This window comes from Antechinus flavipes, chromosome 4 (assembly GCF_016432865.1).
Source record: "Antechinus flavipes isolate AdamAnt ecotype Samford, QLD, Australia chromosome 4, AdamAnt_v2, whole genome shotgun sequence".
Lineage (NCBI taxonomy): Eukaryota > Metazoa > Chordata > Mammalia > Dasyuromorphia > Dasyuridae > Antechinus > Antechinus flavipes.
The window spans coordinates 38,448,741-38,468,024 of record NC_067401.1 but is presented as its reverse complement, the minus strand read 5'-3'; the positions used below and the strand labels follow the sequence as shown (position 1 = coordinate 38,468,024).

The 19,284-nt window shown below is 42.5% G+C and overlaps 1 protein-coding gene across 1 annotated transcript; it reads right to left on the bottom strand.

The window, feature by feature from the left end:
- Nucleotides 1-424: 424 nt before the first annotated feature.
- Nucleotides 425-9,838, bottom strand: TCHH (trichohyalin). Its single transcript, XM_051996520.1, has 2 exons — nt 9,701-9,838; nt 425-7,567 (listed from the first exon to the last, which is right to left on the bottom strand). Exons 1-2 carry the CDS (start codon nt 9,836-9,838, stop codon nt 1,481-1,483), a joined length of 6,225 nt encoding a protein of 2,074 aa, XP_051852480.1. The 3' UTR covers nt 425-1,480.
- Between the last annotated feature and the right edge of the window lie 9,446 nt (nt 9,839-19,284).

Here is a 19,284-nt window from a genome sequence, read left to right as displayed (position 1 = left end):
TAGTCCTGTACACTTATTTTAAGGCCATTTGAGGTTGAAGGCACCATTTCTGGAACCAAATCAAATTTTGAAAAAACAGCAACAACCCATTACATTGTTTTTGCTCTTGATCATGAAAAATCCTTGGAAAATATGAAGGAATGGAACTTTTTTGATTGTTGCTCACTTTTGTACATATGGGGATGAGATGGTTGATTTCTCATGTTGTGAATTTAATTTTGGCTGTCCATGACAATCTGGCCTGTTCAGTACTCTCCTTTGGGTAATTTTTTTGTGTTTTTTTTTTTTGTATTTCTTATGAAAAAATGTCCCTAACATCTTTTCATACATAATAAAAAATGTAGTGATTTGGGTATGTGTGTGGGGAGTATGTCAGTTTCCAGTCCTTTTGTTGTGAAGATGAAGAAATGAAACAGAAAAAAAGTAATTGCCAAACATTTATTAATTGATTTCCATAGTCCAATTATTTCAACAAGAATGTCCCCAAGATAGTATCAATGAGCCTCAAAGGGTTATGGGTTGATGAGTCTTGTCCTAGGGTCTAAGGGTACCTGTGCAATCCTCCACACATTTTCTATTATACATTGTCCCTTCCTCCTAATTAACTCTGGTTCCAGGTACCAATCACTAAGGCAGATCTTCAGAATTCTCTGAGTTGGTTTTATGACCAGCTGAAATTCACAGAGGTGCAAAGATCTACAACCCTCTCAAGGACTAGGGGAAAGAACTAAAGTACTACAGACTATACTAGACATCTACTTATATATTTATTTGAAATTTGAGTTGTGGAGCTTTTTAAGAAACACTTTGATTTTGCTTCATGATCTTGTTTGTAGTCTCCAGGCTATTTATTTATTTTGAGAAACAGTCCTGAATCCAAGTCTTCTTAATTTTTAAATGATTAGATCTCAAAATTTAAACATTTATTCCAATTATGGACTGCCTTCACGAGTGAACTGCCTAAAATGGCAAAAAATGAAGCCTTAAGGCTACAAGGGGGGGGGGGAGGGAGTGACTTCCACTAAAGATGTAATCTGGATTGAAGGAAAACTGAATTTTGTTTTCAGAGAAATCTTAATTTGCCCATGCTTTAGAAATTGACATAGCTTCAAGCCTAATTGTCCCATTCAAGGAAGACCCGCAGATCTTGATTCTTGTGTTAACTCTGACGACCGGATGAACAATCGAATGCAGACCCCCCCCTCAAGTTCCTTAATGTTATTTCTTAATGAACACCACATCTGCATCAAAGACTGAAGACATTCTGTAGTAAAGAACTACAAGAAAAACTGAAGAAAGAAAGTTAGATTAAACTTTTTTTTGGGGGGGGGGCAGAATTCTCCCCGCCCCCAGTTATTTGGACAGAAAAAGTTTTCCCATAACCAAAAAGAACTTGTGCTTGATCAATCACTTGGTACGCGGTGTTTTCCATTTCCTGTTGTCTAAACTTTGGTAAGTGATCAGACTTTGACAACTTCTCCTATGGACGATATTGGGACCTTTGTTCTTGAATATATTCATACAGTGGGCTGGAACGTACAATTGGTTTAGAAATTTGACGGGAGCTAAAATCCTGCAACTGCCTACGATTCTTGTCTTCTTCCCTAGACTGCCTTTCTCGGAGCTGGCCCCGCGTTTGCGCGTCGAACTCTTGACTGTACCGCTGCCCTTCTCGCTCCTGTCTGCGCAGCTGCTCGTCGCGGACTCTCTTCTCTCGCTCCTGGCGCCTCTGCTCCTGTTCCTGCTCTAGCTCTTGTCTGCGGAGCTGTTCTTCCTCACGGAATCTCCTGGCGGGCTCCTGGCGCCTCTGCTCCCGTTCCTGCTCTAGCTCTTGTCTGCGGAGCTGTTCTTCCTCACGGAATCTCCTGGCCGGCTCCTGGCGCCTCTGCTCCCGTTCCTGCTCTAGCTCTTGTCTGCGGAGCTGTTCTTCCTCACGGAATCTCCTGGCGGGCTCCTGGCGCCTCTGCTCCCGTTCCTGCTCTAGCTCTTGTCTGCGGAGCTGTTCTTCCTCACGGAATCTCCTGGCCGGCTCCTGGCGCCTCTGCTCCCGTTCCTGCTCTAGCTCTTGTCTGCGGAGCTGTTCTTCCTCACGGAATCTCCTGGCGGGCTCCTGCCGCCTCTGCTCCCGTTCCTGCTCTAGCTCTTGTCTGCGGAGCTGTTCTTCCTCACGGAATCTCCTGGCCGGCTCCTGGCGCCTCTGCTCCCGTTCTTGCTCTAGCTCTTGTCTGCGGAGCTGTTCTTCCTCACGGAATCTCCTGGCGGGCTCCTGGCGCCTCTGCTCCCGTTCCTGCTCTAGCTCTTGTCTGCGGAGCTGTTCTTCCTCACGGAATCTCCTGGCCGGCTCCTGGCGCCTCTGCTCCCGTTCCTGCTCTAGCTCTTGTCTGCGGAGCTGTTCTTCCTCACGGAATCTCCTGGCCGGCTCCTGGCGCCTCTGCTCCCGTTCCTGCTCTAGCTCTTGTCTGCGGAGCTGTTCTTCCTCACGGAATCTCCTGGCCGGCTCCTGGCGCCTCTGCTCCCGTTCCTGCTCTAGCTCTTGTCTGCGGAGCTGTTCTTCCTCACGGAATCTCCTGGCGGGCTCCTGCCGCCTCTGCTCCCGTTCCTGCTCTAGCTCTTGTCTGCGGAGCTGTTCTTCCTCACGGAATCTCCTGGCGGGCTCCTGGCGCCTCTGCTCCCGTTCCTGCTCTAGCTCTTGTCTGCGGAGCTGTTCTTCCTCACGGAATCTCCTGGCGGGCTCCTGCCGCCTCTGCTCCTGGCGCCTCTGCTCCCGTTCCTGCTCTAGCTCTTGTCTGCGGAGCTGTTCTTCCTCACGGGATCTCCTGGCGGGCTCCTGGCGTCTCTGCTCCTGCCGTCTCTGCTCCTGCTCTAGCTCTTGTCTGCGGAGCTGTTCTTCCTCACGGGATCTCCTGGACGGCTCCTGGCGACGTCTTTGTTCCTGCTCCTCTCTGTAAAGCTGTTCTTCCTCACGGAACTTCCTGTCTTGTTCTAGACGTTGTCTCCTTTCTTCTTCTACCGCTTGCTGGAGACTTTGCTCTTGCTCTCGGAATTTGCTGTCTCGTTCCTGCCTGCGTCTCTGTTCTTGCTCTAGTTCTTCGTCTCTCAGCTGCTCTTCTCTGGGGAATGCCCTATCTCGTTCTTGTCGGCGTCTCAGCTCTTGTTCTCGTTCCTGGCGACGGAGCTGCTCTTCCTCACGAAATGTTCTGTCTTGTTCTTGCTGCCGTCTTAGTGCTTGCTCTCGCTCCTTCCCGAAGAACTGTTCCTGTCTGCGTCTTCGTTCCTCTCTTTGCTGCCGGAGTACGCTCTCCTCCTCTTGGAACTGCCTGTCCCGGGCCTCCTGGGAGCCCCGTTCCTTACGGTATTGTCTGTCTCGTTCCTCAGGGTAGAGCTCTTCCTCCTCCTGGAGTTGCCTGTCTCGGGCCTGGGTGAGTCTTTTCCTTCTCTCTTGGTCTTGTCTGCGAAATTCCTGCTCCTCACGGAACTTCCTGTCTCTGCTCTGACGAAATCTTTTCTTTTCTTCATATTCCTCTTGTTCCTCTCGGGACAACTGCTCTTCCTCCAAGAATTTCCCATCTTGTTCCTGGAGGCGTCTCCTTTCCCGTCGGAGCCTCTGTTCTTCTTCCCGGGACAGCTCATCCCTTTCTTGGAGACGTTGCTTCTCCGCCTCTCGTTCCCGCCTGGATCTCCGTTCTTCCTGGTCGTCCTGATAGAATTGCCTGTCCTGTCCCCGCCGAGATTTCTCGTACCGGAACGGTCTGTCCAGGTCTCCACGACCATACTCGTCATCATCATCTGCTGGCCAGTCTCGGACTTGAGAATCGTCTTGCTCCCAATCTCTCTGTTCATCCTCCCTACGTTTGGAGTAAAGCCTTCGGTTACGTGCTTCATTTTCCTTCTGGGGTTGCCACTGCCATTTCAGACGCCGGCTCTGGGCTTCCTCACGGAATGGCAGGTCACTCTCCTGTTCTTGGAATTCCTCGCTCTCAGGATATTGTTCTTCTCTCTCTTGAAATCCGAGCTCCTCCTCCTCCTCCCCGTATTGCCGGTCTCGCTGCTGCAGGCGCGGCCTTTTCTCCTCTCGTTCTTCTTGTCTCTTCTCTTCCTCCGCCTGGAGCTGTTCTTCTTCCCGGTACTGTCTGTCCCGCTTTTCCTGGCGTCTCCTCTTCTCTAACGCCGCACGTCTCTTTTCCACCTCCTGTTCCAGGCGTTGGAGCTGCTCTTCTTCTTCTTGGAGCTGTTCTTCCTCTCGGTATTGTCTGTCCCGCTGCTCCTGGCGCCTCCTCTTCTCCCGCTCCAGACGCTGGAGCTGCTCTTCCTCCTCTTGGAGCTGTTCTTCCTCACGGTACTGTCCGTCCCGTTGCTCCAGGCGCTTCCTCTTCTCCTCCCGCTCCAGACGCTGGAGTTGCTCTTCCTCTTCTTGGAGCTGTTCCTCCTCCTGGAGCTTCTCTCTTTCCCGGTACTGTCCGCCCGACCGCTCTTGGCGCCTTCTCTTCTCTAACTTCTCACGTCTCTTTTCTACCTCCTGTTCCAGACGTTGGAGCTGCTCCTCCTCCTCCTGGAATTGTTCTTTTTCTTCCTGGAGCTTTTCTTCCTCACGGTACTGTCTGTCCCGCTGTTCCTGGCGCCTCCTCTTCTCTAGCTCCTCACGTCTCTTTTCTAATTCCCGTTCCAGGCTCTGGAGCTGTTCTTCCTCCTCTTGGATCTTCTGGCCTTCCCGGTACTGTCTACCCCGTTCCTCTTGGCGTCTCCTTTTTTCTAATGCCTCTCGTCTCTTTTCTACCTCCCTTTCCAGACCCTGGAGCTGCTCTTCCTCCTCCTGGAGCTGCTCTTCCTCCTCCTGGAGCTGCTCTTCCTCCTCTTGAAGCTGTTCTTCCTCCTCCTGGAGCTGTTCTTTCTCCCGGAACTCTCTGTCCCGCTTCAGCTGGCGCCTCTTCTTCTCTAACCCCTCACGTCTCTTTTCTACCTCCCGTTCCAGACGTCGGAGCTGATTTTCCTCCTCCTTGAGTTGTTCTTCCTCCCGGTATTGTCTGTTCCGCTGCTCCTGACGCCTTCTCTTCTCTAATTCCTCACGTCTCTTTTCTACCTCCTGTTCCAGGCGCTGGAGCTGCTCTTCCTCTTCCTGGAGCTGTTCTTCCTCCCGGTACTGTCCGTCCCGCTGCTCCTGGCGCCTTCTCTTCTCTAATTCCTCACGTCTCTTTTCTACCTCCTGCTCCAGGCGCTGGAGCTGCTCTTCCTCTTCCTGGAGCTGTTCTTCCTCTCTATTCTGTCTGTCTCGCTGCTCTTGGCTCCTTCTCTTTTCCTCGCGTTCCAAGCGCTGGAGCTGCTCTTCCTCCCGGTACTGTCCATCTCGCTGTTCCTGGCGCCTTCTCTTCTCTAGCTCCTCACGTTTCTTTTCTACCTCCTGTTCCAGACGTCGGAGTTGCCTTTCCTCCTCCTGGAGCTGTTCTTCCTCCCGGTACTGTCCATCTCGTTGGTCTTGGCGCCTCCTCTTCTCTAACTCCTCACGTCTCTTTTCTACCTCCTGTTCCAGACGTCGGAGCTGTTCTTCCTCCTTCCGGAGTTTCTCTTCCTCCCGGTACTGTCCATCTCGCTGTTCCTGGCGCCTTCTCTTCTCTAGCTCCTCACGTTTCTTTTCTATCTCCTGTTCCAGTCGTCGGAGTTGCCTTTCTTCCTCCTGGAGCTGTTCTTCCTCCCGGTATTGTCCATCTCGCTCGTCCTGGCGTCTTCTCGTCTCTAACTCCTTACGTCTCTTTTCTACCTCCTGTTCCAGGCGCTGGAGCTGTTCTTCCTCTTCCTGGAGCTGTTCTTCCTCACGGTACTGGCTGTCCCGTTGTTCCTGGCGCCTCTTCTCCTCCCGTTCCAGGCGCTGGAGCTGCTCTTTCTCCTCTTGGAGCTTCTTTTCCTCCCGGTACTGCCTGTCTCGCTGCTCCTGGCGCTTCCTCTTCTCTAAGGCTTCACGCCTCTTTTCTACCTCCTGTTCCAGGCTCTGGAGCTGCTCTTCCTCCTCCTGAAGCTGCCTCTCTCTTTGCTCCCGACGTTCCTGCTCAGAGGGCTTGGAATAGAGGCGGCTTCGGCGTCTCTCGGCTTCTATTTCTGGCAGCCATTGGACTTTGAGGTCGCGGCGCCGCTCCTCTTCTTGGCGCTGCCGGTCGCGTATCTGTCGCCGGCGAGCCTGCTCCTCTTCACGCCGCTGACTTTCCTGCTCTTCCCGGAAGCTTTCGTAGTCCCCATCCCGCAGCTGCCCGAACCTGTCCTGACGCTGCAGTGCCTCTTCCTCGCGCAGCTGCCTCCCTCGCTCCTGACGCCGCTGTCTCTCCTCTCGCTCCTGGCGCCGTCGGAGCTGCTCTTCCTCTTGCAGGAGCTGCTCTTCTTCGCGATACAGCTGTCCCCGCTGCTCCTGGAGCGGTCTCCTCTCGCGCTCCTCTTCCTCTCTCAGCTGCCTCTCTCTTTGCGCCCGACGTTCCTGCTCAGAGGGCTTGGAGTAGAGCCGATTTCGACGTCTCTCGGCTTCTTCTTCTGGCAGCCACTGGATTTTGAAGTCGCGGCGCCGCTCCTCCTCTTGGCGCTGCCGGTCGCGTATCTGTTGGCGGCGAGCCTGCACCTCTTCACGCCGCTGTCTTTCCTGCTCTTCTTCGAAGCTGTCGTAGTCCCCATCCCGCAGCTGCCCGAACCTGTCCTGACGCTGCAGTGCTTCTTCCTCGCGCAGCTGCCTTTCTCGCTCCTGACGCCGCTCTCTCTCCTCTCTCTGCTGTCGGCGCCTCGCCTCTTCCTCCAGGAACTGGCCATCCTCCTGTCTGCGGGGCTCAGAGTAGAGTTTGTTCTGCCGCCCTTGAACTTCCCTTTCGAGTTGCCATTGCAGCCGGAGGCCGCGGCTCTCACCCTGCTCGCGGACCTGTCTTTCTTCCTGACGTCTCAGCTGGGGCTCTTCCTCCAAGCTTTGCTCTGCTCGCTCCTGCCTGCTTTCTTCCTGGCGCTCTCTCTGCCTCTCCCTTTGCTGCCTCTCCTGCTCGCGTTTTCCGTACCGTTCTTCTGTGCGCTCCTGTCTCTGCTCGCGGCGCCGAAGATCTTGTTCTAGCTCTCGTCTCCTTTTCTGCTCACCTTCTCGAACCTGCCTCTCTCTCTGTTTTTCCTTTCCCGGTCTTTGCAGTTGCTCGTCCTCAAAGCGCTGTCTCTTGCGCTCCTGGACCTGCTGCTCGCGCTCCTGGAGTGTCCTTTCCAGTTTCTGGAGCCGCCTTTCTTGTTCTTGTTGATGCAGCTGCTCTTCCTTAGAGGCCCTCGGCCTCTCCCGCTGCTGGCGCCCTTCACTTCGCTGCCTCTCGCGTTCCTGTTGTTCGGCCCGCTGCAGCTCTTCTTCCTCTTGGAGTTGCCTCTCCTGGGCTTCGCGCTTCCTCTGGTTTTCCTCTCGCTTAACTCTTCTTTTCTCTTCGTTCCCTGTGGCCTGGCTAAGCGCATAATAACAAGCTTGAGCTATTTTGAACAATAGCAAAAGAAACTCTTTGAAATCAACAAACCCATTACAATCTCGATCTAGAAGCTGCAGGACCAGGTCCACAGTCTCGGGGTCATGTGGTCTCTATAGGAAAATAAAGAAAAAAGAAAATTTTTGACGATCTAAAAAGGGTTTCTGAATCCCAAGAGTTTTTAGTTACCCATCATGTTTTGCGAGGTCTTATCATCTAAGAGATTCTTTTTCAAGCAATATGAATGAAATTACTTAGAAGATCCCGATTCAAATCCCACCCCTGCAGCTTACACCTTACATAACCATGGACAAGTCATTTAATCTCTATAAATAAAGGAGTCGGATCAGATGGCTTTTGTGATCCTTTATAAATCTTGATCTATGATCCCATGTACCCCCTCTTCTGCTGTTTATTATTATATGACCTTGAACAAGTCACTTAAACTCTAAGCCTAATTTTCCTCAACTCTAGAATGATAGGGTTGACCAGATGGTCTCTAAGATCCCTTCCTTTTGTAGAACCCTGATTCAAAATTGCAAGTCTTGTTTTCTCTTTGTAAGATGGGTGTTTTGTTTTAAAGGTCATAGATACTAGGAACTGACATATTGTTTTTCATCTTTTCTGACTTTTCATGATCCCATTTGGGTTTTTCTTGGCAAAGAAACTGGAGTAGTTTGCCATTTCCTTCTCCAGTTCATTTTACAGATGAAGAAAGTGAGACAAACAGGGTTAAATAACTTGCCCAGGGTCATACAGCTAGTAAGTGTTTGAAGCCAGATTTGAACTCATGAAGATGAGTCTTCCTGATTACAAACCCATTGTTCTATCCGATGCTCTACTTAGTTGTCTTCACTTGTCATATCTAGCATCCATATATCCTTCATTCACCAACCAATTTATCTCTCTTTTTTTTGCCTCCATATCTTTTGCAGATTCACTTCAGAGTAATCTCAGACCCAATAAACTCCATTATTTATTGATGTTGAGTATAAATTCACATGCATCTTCATGGACAAAATGGGAACTTTTGGTGAAATCCAATATTTGTGAAATAGTTTGCAGCTGTCACATATAGTAAGACCTATCTTTTTTTACAAAAACCAGGAAAAAGTTGTTTTTCATAATTAAGAAGATAACATTTTTGTAGAACAAAATATTTATTATGGCAGATTTATATTAGAAAACAAACACAAATTAGCTTAAAAGTTAGGAACATTGTTTTGATAGCTGTAGTAGTGATATTCTCAACTTCTTTTGTTATTTGCTTTTTAAAAATCATTTAATATCAGTACCTGGCTTACACTATATTGTTTTAATATTTTCTTATTTTTTCCAATCATATGTAGAACATTTTTTTTTACATTTGTTTTTAAAACTTTGGGGAAAAAAACTCTTTCCCTCTCACATTGAAAAGGCACATGTGAAGTTATGCAAATTATGCATTTCTATGAAAGTCACGTTGCAAACCCCCCCCCCCCCAATAGATCTTAACTCTTAACTTGCAATGTTGTCAAGATTCTCAAAAGATATATTCAAAGGTATGAAAACTAACTGATAAGAGAGGAAGTGCACTTGTGATTCCATTAATATTAGGGACTCCCAGATAAGTTAACTCTCTCCAATAATGCTGATGTTCATCTCTCCCCCCCAAAAAAAACTCTCAAGAGAAAAATGTTTTTTTTTTTTAAATTATGGTTTCTTGTGTATTTTGACACAATCAGCTCTTTCTCCAATATGGATAGGATTTGTCATCATAAGTCCTTTATAACAAAAAAAACCTTGCATCATATCAAGAGAGATGGTATAGATTAATAAGAATAATATGAGTAATATGAAACCTGCCTCCAAGTTAGGAAGACTGAATTTCAAGTCCCATCTCTGGTACATATTGGCTATATGACCTTGGGTAAATCTCTTAATTCTCAGGATTCTAGGGAACTTGTAGTTGCAGAGAAGGTGAAGATCAGCATTAATTGAGAGAATTAATTTATCTGGGAGTTCCTAATATGTCAATGTCAATGGAATCACAGGTGCACTTTCTCTCCTATCAATTAGTTGTCATACCTTTGAGAATTTTGATAGCATTGCTGAATACAGTTAAGAATTAAGCCCCAAAAGAAATACCTAAATTAGGCTAGATTTATATCATAGAAAAATTGCAAAATATTCTCAAATTATTTCCTCGAGCTTTCCCAGAAGCAATTACATTTCTTAGGATCAATCAGTTCTTTGTCAATTCTTACCCGGAGGATATCCCCAAACTCCTTCTGCAGAAGATTCTTCAGAGCTTTTTTGCTTAGTGCTGTTCCACCACAATCACTTTGTACATATTGCTGGTAAACTTCAATGATATCAATGATGCTTTTCAGTAGTTGAGGCATTTTTTCCCTGCAAATTTAAGTAAACCTAGAAGAACAAAATAGGGTAATCATGGAATCACTGGGCTTGAGTCAAAGTTTGTTTCTCTATTCTTAATTAGGTTAACTCCATTGATCTAGGCAAATAGTGTCCATTCTAGGAATAACTATTTCCCTCTGAATAATTATATTTATTAATATCCTAGGAGTTAATTTTAATACACTTCAATACACCAACAATACATAAGTTTTTTTTTACTGTGGTCTTCAAAAGCAGTTTATGTATGAATGTTTATTTAGAAAAGAAAGCAGAAATAGGGATAAAGATTGTTGTTAAGAGAAAGCATGACACAATGGATGAAGTACTGGAATGGAAAGTAAGAAGACTAGGTTCAAATCCTGCCTTTGATATTTACTAGCTATGTCTTGATTTCTTCAACTTTTCCATCTCTAAATATTGCTGCATGTTATTTATATAGCACTTAAAATAGCTTATGAAGTGCTATAAATACATTTTGGGAAACAACAGAGGAGTGACCAAGCAGAAAGGTGGTAGGAACAAAGGGCAGGGTGGTAGGTAGAACTGGATTCAGAGTCACAAGATGCGACTTTAAAACCTGACTTTCCCACTAATTTTCTTCTTGACTTTGGCCAATATCACTTCATCTCTCTGGGATTCAGTTTTCTTACCTGGCAAATAAGGGGATGGAGCTAAATCACCATTGAGATACCCTTTAGCTCTAAATCTAAGGAACTTGTGAGTCCACTTCAGCTTACTCTGTAGCCAACTCTTGGTTATCTAGCTTTTGATAAATTTGCATAATATATCCTTCATTGGTACATTTAAAAGAACAAAGAAATAAGACTTAGCTCTTTTGGGCCTCAGTTTTCTTATCTATAAAATGAGAAGGTTGGACTCAATACCCCCTAAAATTCTTTTTACCTCCTAATCTGTGATTCTGTGGGAGGAATGTTAAATAAGCCTCTCTTGTTCATAATCAGTTCTCTCTAAAAGTGAGCAAAGGAGGAAGAGCAAAAGCTATGGGGTGAATGAAACTTTCACATAGTTCTACCTTTAAAGCAAACTATATACATGCATACTCACATGCAAAAACAAATACACACATGCACACATAAATATATGTTATATGTGACACACATATATGCATATTAGCAATTGGAATACTTTAAGAAAGCCAGGTTATGCAATCAATCCATGGAGAAGCCAAAAGTCAAACCTTCAAGTCACCAATTCCAACTCCATTATACCACCATTAAATATTGTCTCTTCCAAATGCTAAAGTCAGCATCTAATATTACAATGGCCAGGTAGATATTTAGCTCAAGATGTCCCATTTTCAAATGAAGAAAGAATATTATATATTAACTCAGTTCTACTATGTGTAGTAGTTATTAAAAGCAGCTGAGAGACCATTCCTGGAAGGGCAACAATATGAGGACAGAAGAACATACTTTGAACAGAGTTGACCTTTTGGGTAACTTTTTAAATTATAAAACAAATAAATAATCTTAAATCTCTCCAATTGCCCTCTCACCCAAATGAACCTATTAAGGCTCAGGCAAAAGCAGAGCCTTAAAGAAATCCAATAGACAACAGAACTGGCTATATATTTTGCCTTGGCTCACCTATTCTTTGTCATAATCAACCTCTGAAACCCATAACTTGACAGTCATTACATTTCAACTGAAGAAAACAAGAAAACACAGAGAGGACAAAACCAGCATAAGATGCAACTGTTGTGTATCTTTTAAAGTTAAAACTACCTCAAAACTTTTGGGAAATTATTTGTAATAACCTTAAAGAAGGCAGAATAAAATAGAGTGCTCTGTAGGACCTAGCTCATAAGTAACTTAAATTCCAAATGATACAAAGACAGAGATTAAGAGCCTTTAAAAAGGGGTCAAAACTCCAGACTCTACCAAAACCTCTCCAAAAATGCAGAAGTCTCTACAAACATCTTCCCTGGTTCAAAGCAAAGCATCACTAGGACGAACGAGATCCCATACAATGGGACTTACCCACTTCACCAGAGGAAGAAGTCAAGTGTACGTTGACAGGCTGGCAAGGGTACTGAGCACAAGAGAGCAGGGCCTTTTATAGGGGTTTTAATTGTGCCCTAAAGAGCCACTTAGGAAGGAGACACCCACTCTGTGGGATGGCCTGATTCATTCCCAACCAAGCCCAGCTCCACCTCTATCTCCATGAATGGTGTGTTTATCTCACTATATGTGCACGTAGCTGTTTCTCATGGGGTACATAGTCCCTGCTTGACACTCTGGGTGCTGGTTCTACTTAACCTTCAGTTTCTTGCGTGCATGTGTGTGTGTGTGTGTGTAATGGGGAATTCAGAGACACTTGGAAAAATTCTGATTTTCTTTAGTTGTGAATAGTTTTGATATCTTAGTTTAGTTGCATGAGGAGAGGCTTTGCAGAGTAATAATCTATAAACCATTGAACTTCATGTTAACCAGATTTTTAGAGAATTATGAAATTCAGCATAACACTGAAGCACAACATCATTTTCCCTCTTAAAGATTTCTACAGTTAGTGGGAACCTGCACATGATTACTGCTCTGCAATGATTTTATCTCAGCCACAGAAGATGAGGAGTGAGTTTATTTGGACATGTATAATACAGCCAGGCACTCAGCACAATATACAAATGCATATACAAACATACACACATGTGCACATAGCACACACACACACATGCATATTCTTTCCCAAAAGGTGCTCATGAAAGAAGATTCAAACTTTATATTTCTAAGTCATTTTTCTGGAATCCTTTACCAAAGTTCAAAGCACAACTAAATCCTTCTCAATCACTTCCTGAGTTTCCCATTTACTAACATTTTCCCTCTTGAAATTTTTTTGTATATAGTTGGTATTTATTTACATATGTACTTTATGCAATCCTCTTAGGAAATATAAGTTCCTGAAGCACAGGGACTTAAAAAAAAACTTTATTCCTAACACCTAGCACGGAACTTTGCACCTAGTAGGTACTTAAGAAATGTTTTCTGATTGAATATAGATGATTGATTTCTTATAGCAATGGCAAGAAAGTTTGGAGGTGATGTTATTATAATTATTATTTTACTAAAACATTCAAAATTGGAGAATTCTAGTTTTGTAAATGCCACATAAAAAAGAAGTTTAGTTTTTCTTAACTCATTAACATATGAATGCCTTAGGGGGAACAAACTTGGTGTAATGCATTACTGCAGAGATAGTCATCATACTGGACCTAAGTTGCTAATGGTTATGACACCTAAGCACTTTAGTCTGTTGCTCTCCTAAGAGACTCATTAAAGTAATAGATTCTTCTTTCCCATTATATCCATCAGGACTTTCCCAACATGGGCTGGGATTTGCAATTTGAAATGCTGTTTTATTGTAAAGAAATTGATTTTTTTTGTTCATCTGTTTATATCTCCCCCCACTTCATTTCAGGGCCTCTGAAGCACTGGGGCATGAGAGCTTTATGGAGATCATTAAATGATTCAGTTGTGGTGTGACAGATCAGTTCCTCCCTTTGTCCTGTAGAAAATATTGACTTTAAAAAGGTTTGAAGATTTCAATGGCTTAGAGTGAGTGAGCTTTGGAGAAGTAATATCTCAGAACTTGAAATGTAGTTTTTTGTGTGCCAGTTAGTCAGAATGATACAGTTTTGTTTTGTTTGCTGACTTATTTGGCATTAGCCTAACTGAATAATAAAGCCCAAAGCCAAATGGGAAATAAAAGAAGGCAGGAAGATTCTAGTAAGAATAGCTGAATAGTAACAAGGACAGGACTTACTTTCCTGAGCTTTGTGACCCGTCGGGATTTCTTGAAGAGTCTAAGATGACTAGTTAACTGTTAACCTGTGGGATACAATGCATATTTAGTCTTGGGAATAGCAACTATGCCCTCTGCTTTGACATCTCTTAGCATCAATGCCTTGACAAACCATGAATCCAATAGATATAGAACTGTTCTTAGAATATCAACTTGAACTTGGCTTTTCTTAGGGTGGAGTAGATTTTCAATTTCTAAGTTACATATATTTCATTAAAATCTATTTCAGGTGCTGTCATTGGATCTGCTTTTAATTTTATTCATTTGCATTTGTTCCTGATTTTCTGGGGATCCCCAATTGAACTGGATACTTGGGTTTCATTTATGGTTCTATGAGCAGAATGCTATGAACTGACAGGGTCTCCTTGTGATCCTGTGGTTATTATACCCTCTAAAAAGCAAATCAGCATAGGGGTCCTCTTAATGGAGTGATATAATTTGCTATACTTAAGGGATTGTTAATGAAACTAAACAGATATGGGAACAAGTAAAAGCATAATCTTTCGAACAATATATGGGGAGTGGCTGAAGTGACATTGATTTTGCCATGGAGACCTCATGCTTTTTTTTTTTTTTTTCAAAATAACCAAAGATCTTATGACCCTTTATGGTTATTTTAATGGTTATTTAAACTTAAAAAATCAACCTCAACATGGGTTTAGCAGCAAGATTTCTATTGAAAATCTTCATGAATAGCAAAATATTACCATACCTCCCCTTTCTCCTATCCCCTTCATTGGTGGTATCAAATGCTTTGAAGTTTTATTTTCTAAAACAAGTTCAGATATTCTCCAACAAAGCAGTCCTTTTAGCCTTCTAAATTAAGTACCTTGTTAACAGGATGTAATTATTAAGGACAGACATCTTTTTAAAGGGAAGACCTGCAGTGAGATTTGAAAATGGAGATAATTTTGGTTGTTTTCCAGCTCCCTGGGAGGTCTGCAGATTATGGAAAATTATCAAGCAAGGACAAATTGGTTCAGTATATTCTTATGTAAGAGCATTTGAGAATCCTTAGAATCACTTAGTTTAGACTCATCTTGGTTTGTCAACAAAGAATAGAGAGTTTTATCAACATATCTCCACATTTTTTATTAGCAAACACATCTTATTTATACTTGTTTTTATACAACGGGAAATGGAGGCACCAGGAGGTCATAAAGCATTCTGGTTTTAGGATGAGTTTTGAAACCCAAGCATGTTAGCCTCCAGGTGTACATGAGCTGTCTCCCAACCAAGGGCCAGAGGCTAGCATGTCCATAGTACAAAACTTTGAGTTTTTCCTATTGCAGAAATGCTAAGAAGAGGAAATGAAATCTATATCACTTAAACTGCCCCATAATTCCTAGCCACTCCAGAACTTGATATTTACAGAATCTTTAGATAAAGACAGTGGGAAGAGCATTGGGTTTTTTGTAATCAAAGGCCCCAGAATTGACTTTGACCCTCACTAGCCATATTACCTTAGGCAATTTTACAAACTTTATTAGCCTCGGATTTTTTTTTTTTTTGTTTTGTTTTGTTTGTAAAATGAGGGGGTTTGGCTTGGATGACCTTTAAAGTTCCCTTCTAGCTATTATCTGTGAATCTTGAGGGGTAAGCAGGACTATGTTGATTTTACGTTTTTCTGTTGAAAAGAAATCATCAGCTGAATTGAGTTCCTCTGATCTTTATGCTACTCCTTCATTTTCTTCTTCATATACTCAATAAAAGAAGACACCAAATCCAAGATTCTATATGAATCCTCTAGCTTAGGTGTTGTTTCTGCATTCCATACTGTGAAACCAAATAGAGATAAGGGGCATAATTCATTTGCTTTTGTGGGGCTTCAAACTTTGGATTCTAAGTTTGAAGATGGAGTTTGGAAAGATCATATTCTAGGAAATATGGAAGGAAACACCAATAAGTGCAAAGTCAGGTGACTTGAAGGAAATCATTATGGGAAAGAAGACACTTTTCCCTGCCTCCCCCACCCCAGTCGCTGTAAAGTCCCCAAAGAGAGAATGAAAAGCAGCTATTTCTTTGAGCTCTAATATATTCAACTTGAGTTTCAGATTTTCTTATTTTCCTTCTTTATGTAGAAGACTCATTTCTGATTATGCTTATTGTTTCTCTTCCCAACAATCCCAAATCTACATTCTCTTAATACCAAGGGATACCATCCACTTTCAGGGAACTTTCCTTTATCAGTCTATTATTATTGAACAATTATGTGTTCAATTACAACACATAATTGAAGATTTGACTATGTGGGGTTTTGCGTTCTCTGCTTATTTCATATATTTTTCTTGTATCCCACAAATAAATTGTAAGTTTATTAAAGCCCAAGATTCTTCTTTCTTTTATTACTCCTTCATCCCCTTCCATGACCTAGCACAGCTCTGGGCTCACAGCAGTTGTTTGATAAATAGTCATTAACTTGAAATACTTTTATTATCTTATAGCATTTTCAATAGTCAGCAGCTCTGAGCTAGGTGGGCATTTTGATCATCGATGAAATTAGAAGTATAATATTATATTGTATAATACCATTCAAAAATGGTATTATACAAAACGAGGAGCTGAGATTTCTGGGTTCTCTTTTCTTGTTGGCATCTGCCCAGACAGATGACTTTGGGAATCTGCTCTTGTTTCTATGAGCATCAGGTCACCCTTCTGTCAGATGAGCAGTTGGAAAACAAGAATCTCTCCCTCAGAGGGGAGTTGTGATAATTATGACTTATAAAGCATTTTGTGATTTGTAGATATGAAAGAGCTAATTATTGTGATCATTAATAATTCTTAATTTTTATCTTCTTTCAAGGTGAATTATCTTCATGTTAATTGCACCCCCACCCTGGTGGTAATTACATCTCTAAGAGTCAGCAGATGCTTTAATCCTACGTCATGGAAGAAGAGAAGAGGCTTGTCATAAGGAGAAGTGGAGTGCCTGCTGACCATGTTTTAAGCCTTAAGAGGGACCATGGTCAAGGTTCTCCTTCATCCAAGGTCCAGAGTGTCTGAGTCTCCTACTTTCTTTTCATTCTCACCTGGGTCAAAGGTTTTAAAAAATCTTTTCCTGTCCTATAACACCTTTTTCTAACGCTAGCAGCTTTTTGGGATCCCAGAACCTTATTTGAAGGCACACTTTAATTGGATAAATGAATTCAATTTCTAGAGAGTGACTAATATCCCAGCAAGGGAAAAAAGAAACCAAAACTCTCTGAAGATTGCTGAGATTTCCCAGAGAATTCTTCTTAAAGATTACCCTATGAAGGGAATGACTCTAGAAAATTAGAAGTACAGCAATCTTATTTTTCTTTTTTTGCATTTCTTGACCCTTAGAAAGAGAAAGCATCTTCCCTTATGAGAGAGGAGGTGTCAGATCATTTGGAACAATATTCCAATTTTCTGCTTTAGAACTAACACTGTACTAAAAGGACTTGGGAAATTGAGGCTTGGCTTATAATAAACATTTAGAATTAGAGAAGGAAAGCTGCAACTCATTTATGTTGTAAATTTTGAATGACCTAGATCTTATTTAGGGTTTTTTGATCCCAAATATTTTGAAGTCATCTTGGAGGTCAATTTATATTTGTTGAATTCTACATCTCTTCAAATACCAAAGTCATTTTGGCTTTTTGAAATAAATCCAGTTCTTGAAGTGGGACCGGGGAAACTAGGTGCCAATCCTTGCTAGTCATAGGATTTTAGGATTTGGAAATGGAAGGGAGCTTAGCAATTAGCAAGAACAAATCTCTGATTTTAAAGATGAGAATGATTTTTGTTCTTCACCACTTCTGAGGTAGTAAAATTATCCTGGATCATCATTTTCATTTCATCTCTTCTAGTCTTTCTGTCTCTTTTCTCCTTGGATACTTAAGGTGAGGGAAAGCAAGATGTCCAGGATAATGTTAAACATGAATTTGGGAGACTGGAAAAATGAACAGAGACCAAAGGTCTTTTGGCTTTTGAACAAAATGTGGAAATTGAAAGAGGGTAAAGCTTTGTGGGAAAAAATAATGAGCTTTGTTTTAGACATGTTGAGTTAAAGATGTTTGGGGGACATCTAGTTTGAAATGTTTCACAGATAATGGGGATGCAAGTATGATATTAAGGGGAAAGAATGAGACAAGCCATCTGCTTAGAGATGGGGATATAATCTATGGGAGATACTGAGGTCATTGAGAGAGAAAGAATATTTGGGGGCTCAAAGCAGAATCTTAGGGAACATTCTCAGTTAAAGACTATGATATTGATGATAAACCAGCAAAGTAGATTAAGAAGGAATGCTTAGACATATCAGAAGAGAAGCTGGAGGGAGAATGTCATGAAAATGCAGAGAGAAGTGAATATGTAAGAAGAAGGGTGAATAGCAGAGTCACATGCAGCAGATAGGTCAAGAAGGATAAGAACTGAAAAAAAAAGACTACCCAATTTGGCAATTACGAGTACAGTGGTAATTTTAGAGAGAGCAGTTTCTGTCTAGTGATGAGGTTGGAAACCAGATTGCAAAGAGATGAAAGAATTGAGGAGCAGATGAATATGAAAGTGAAGGGAAGAATATAGACAGTTTTTTTCTAGGCATTTGAGAAAGGGAGGAAAGATATAGAATGTTAAATTGAGATGAATTTAGGTCTAGTTAAGGTTTTTTTTTTAAAGGATGGGTGAAATTTGGAATATCTGAAGGAAGTAGGGGAGGAGGTGGGTAGATATGAAGACAAGGTTGACGAGAGAGAAAAAGAGAAAGAAAGACACAAAGAGAAATAGACACATAGAAAGACATATAGGAGACAGAGACAGAGTTAAGAGAATAGCAATGTTTGAGTTTATAATATTCTGGAAAAGATAGGAAGAGTTGAAGGGAGCGTCATTGTCAGAGACTGGGAGAATGAGTAGAGTGTGGGATGATGTCAAGGTGGTTTAGATGAAGAGAAGGGGAGAAGAGGAAGTTCAGGTCAATTGCTTCAATTTTCAGTAAGAGGTGAGAACCTCAGTTGAGAGAGGGTTAAGAGGAAGGTAGGGGAGATTTAAGTAGAGAAAGATTTGGAAAAGCTGTTGTGGATAATTAATTAGGTAATCAAAGACCAAAGAACAATTTTTGTGCAATCCTATTATCGATTGGTTAATCAATGGTTAACCAACTATTAAACCAATTCATAAAATTTAAGAATATATAATGTACTCAGCAGTGTCATGTGATTTCCTTCACTTCTATTTGCAGCCTGTAAGTTAGTATAGAGGAATTAGATATTGGAAGTACTCCAGGGATAAGTTTGCCATTCATAAGCCTCAGTTTCCTCTTCTGTAAAATGAAGAGTTTGGATTTCTTTTTTTGCTCTTAGTCCTATTCTTGGCCATATCTTAAAATATTATTAGTGTAGTACAATGATTATAGTGTAAACTCCTTAAGAATAGGGTTGTTTAATATTTGTCTGGTTTCATATCCCTAGAATTTCACACTGTACTTGATACTTGGTGCTAAATTACTCAATTGAAGAAACATTTGTGAGTAAACTTGGAAAACCGTTTACCTTACAGCCATTTAGAATAATGTTTGTAAGGGAAGGTATACTCATAGATTTAGAGTTGGGAAGGATTTCAGATAAGTCACATTTTACAGACAAGGAAA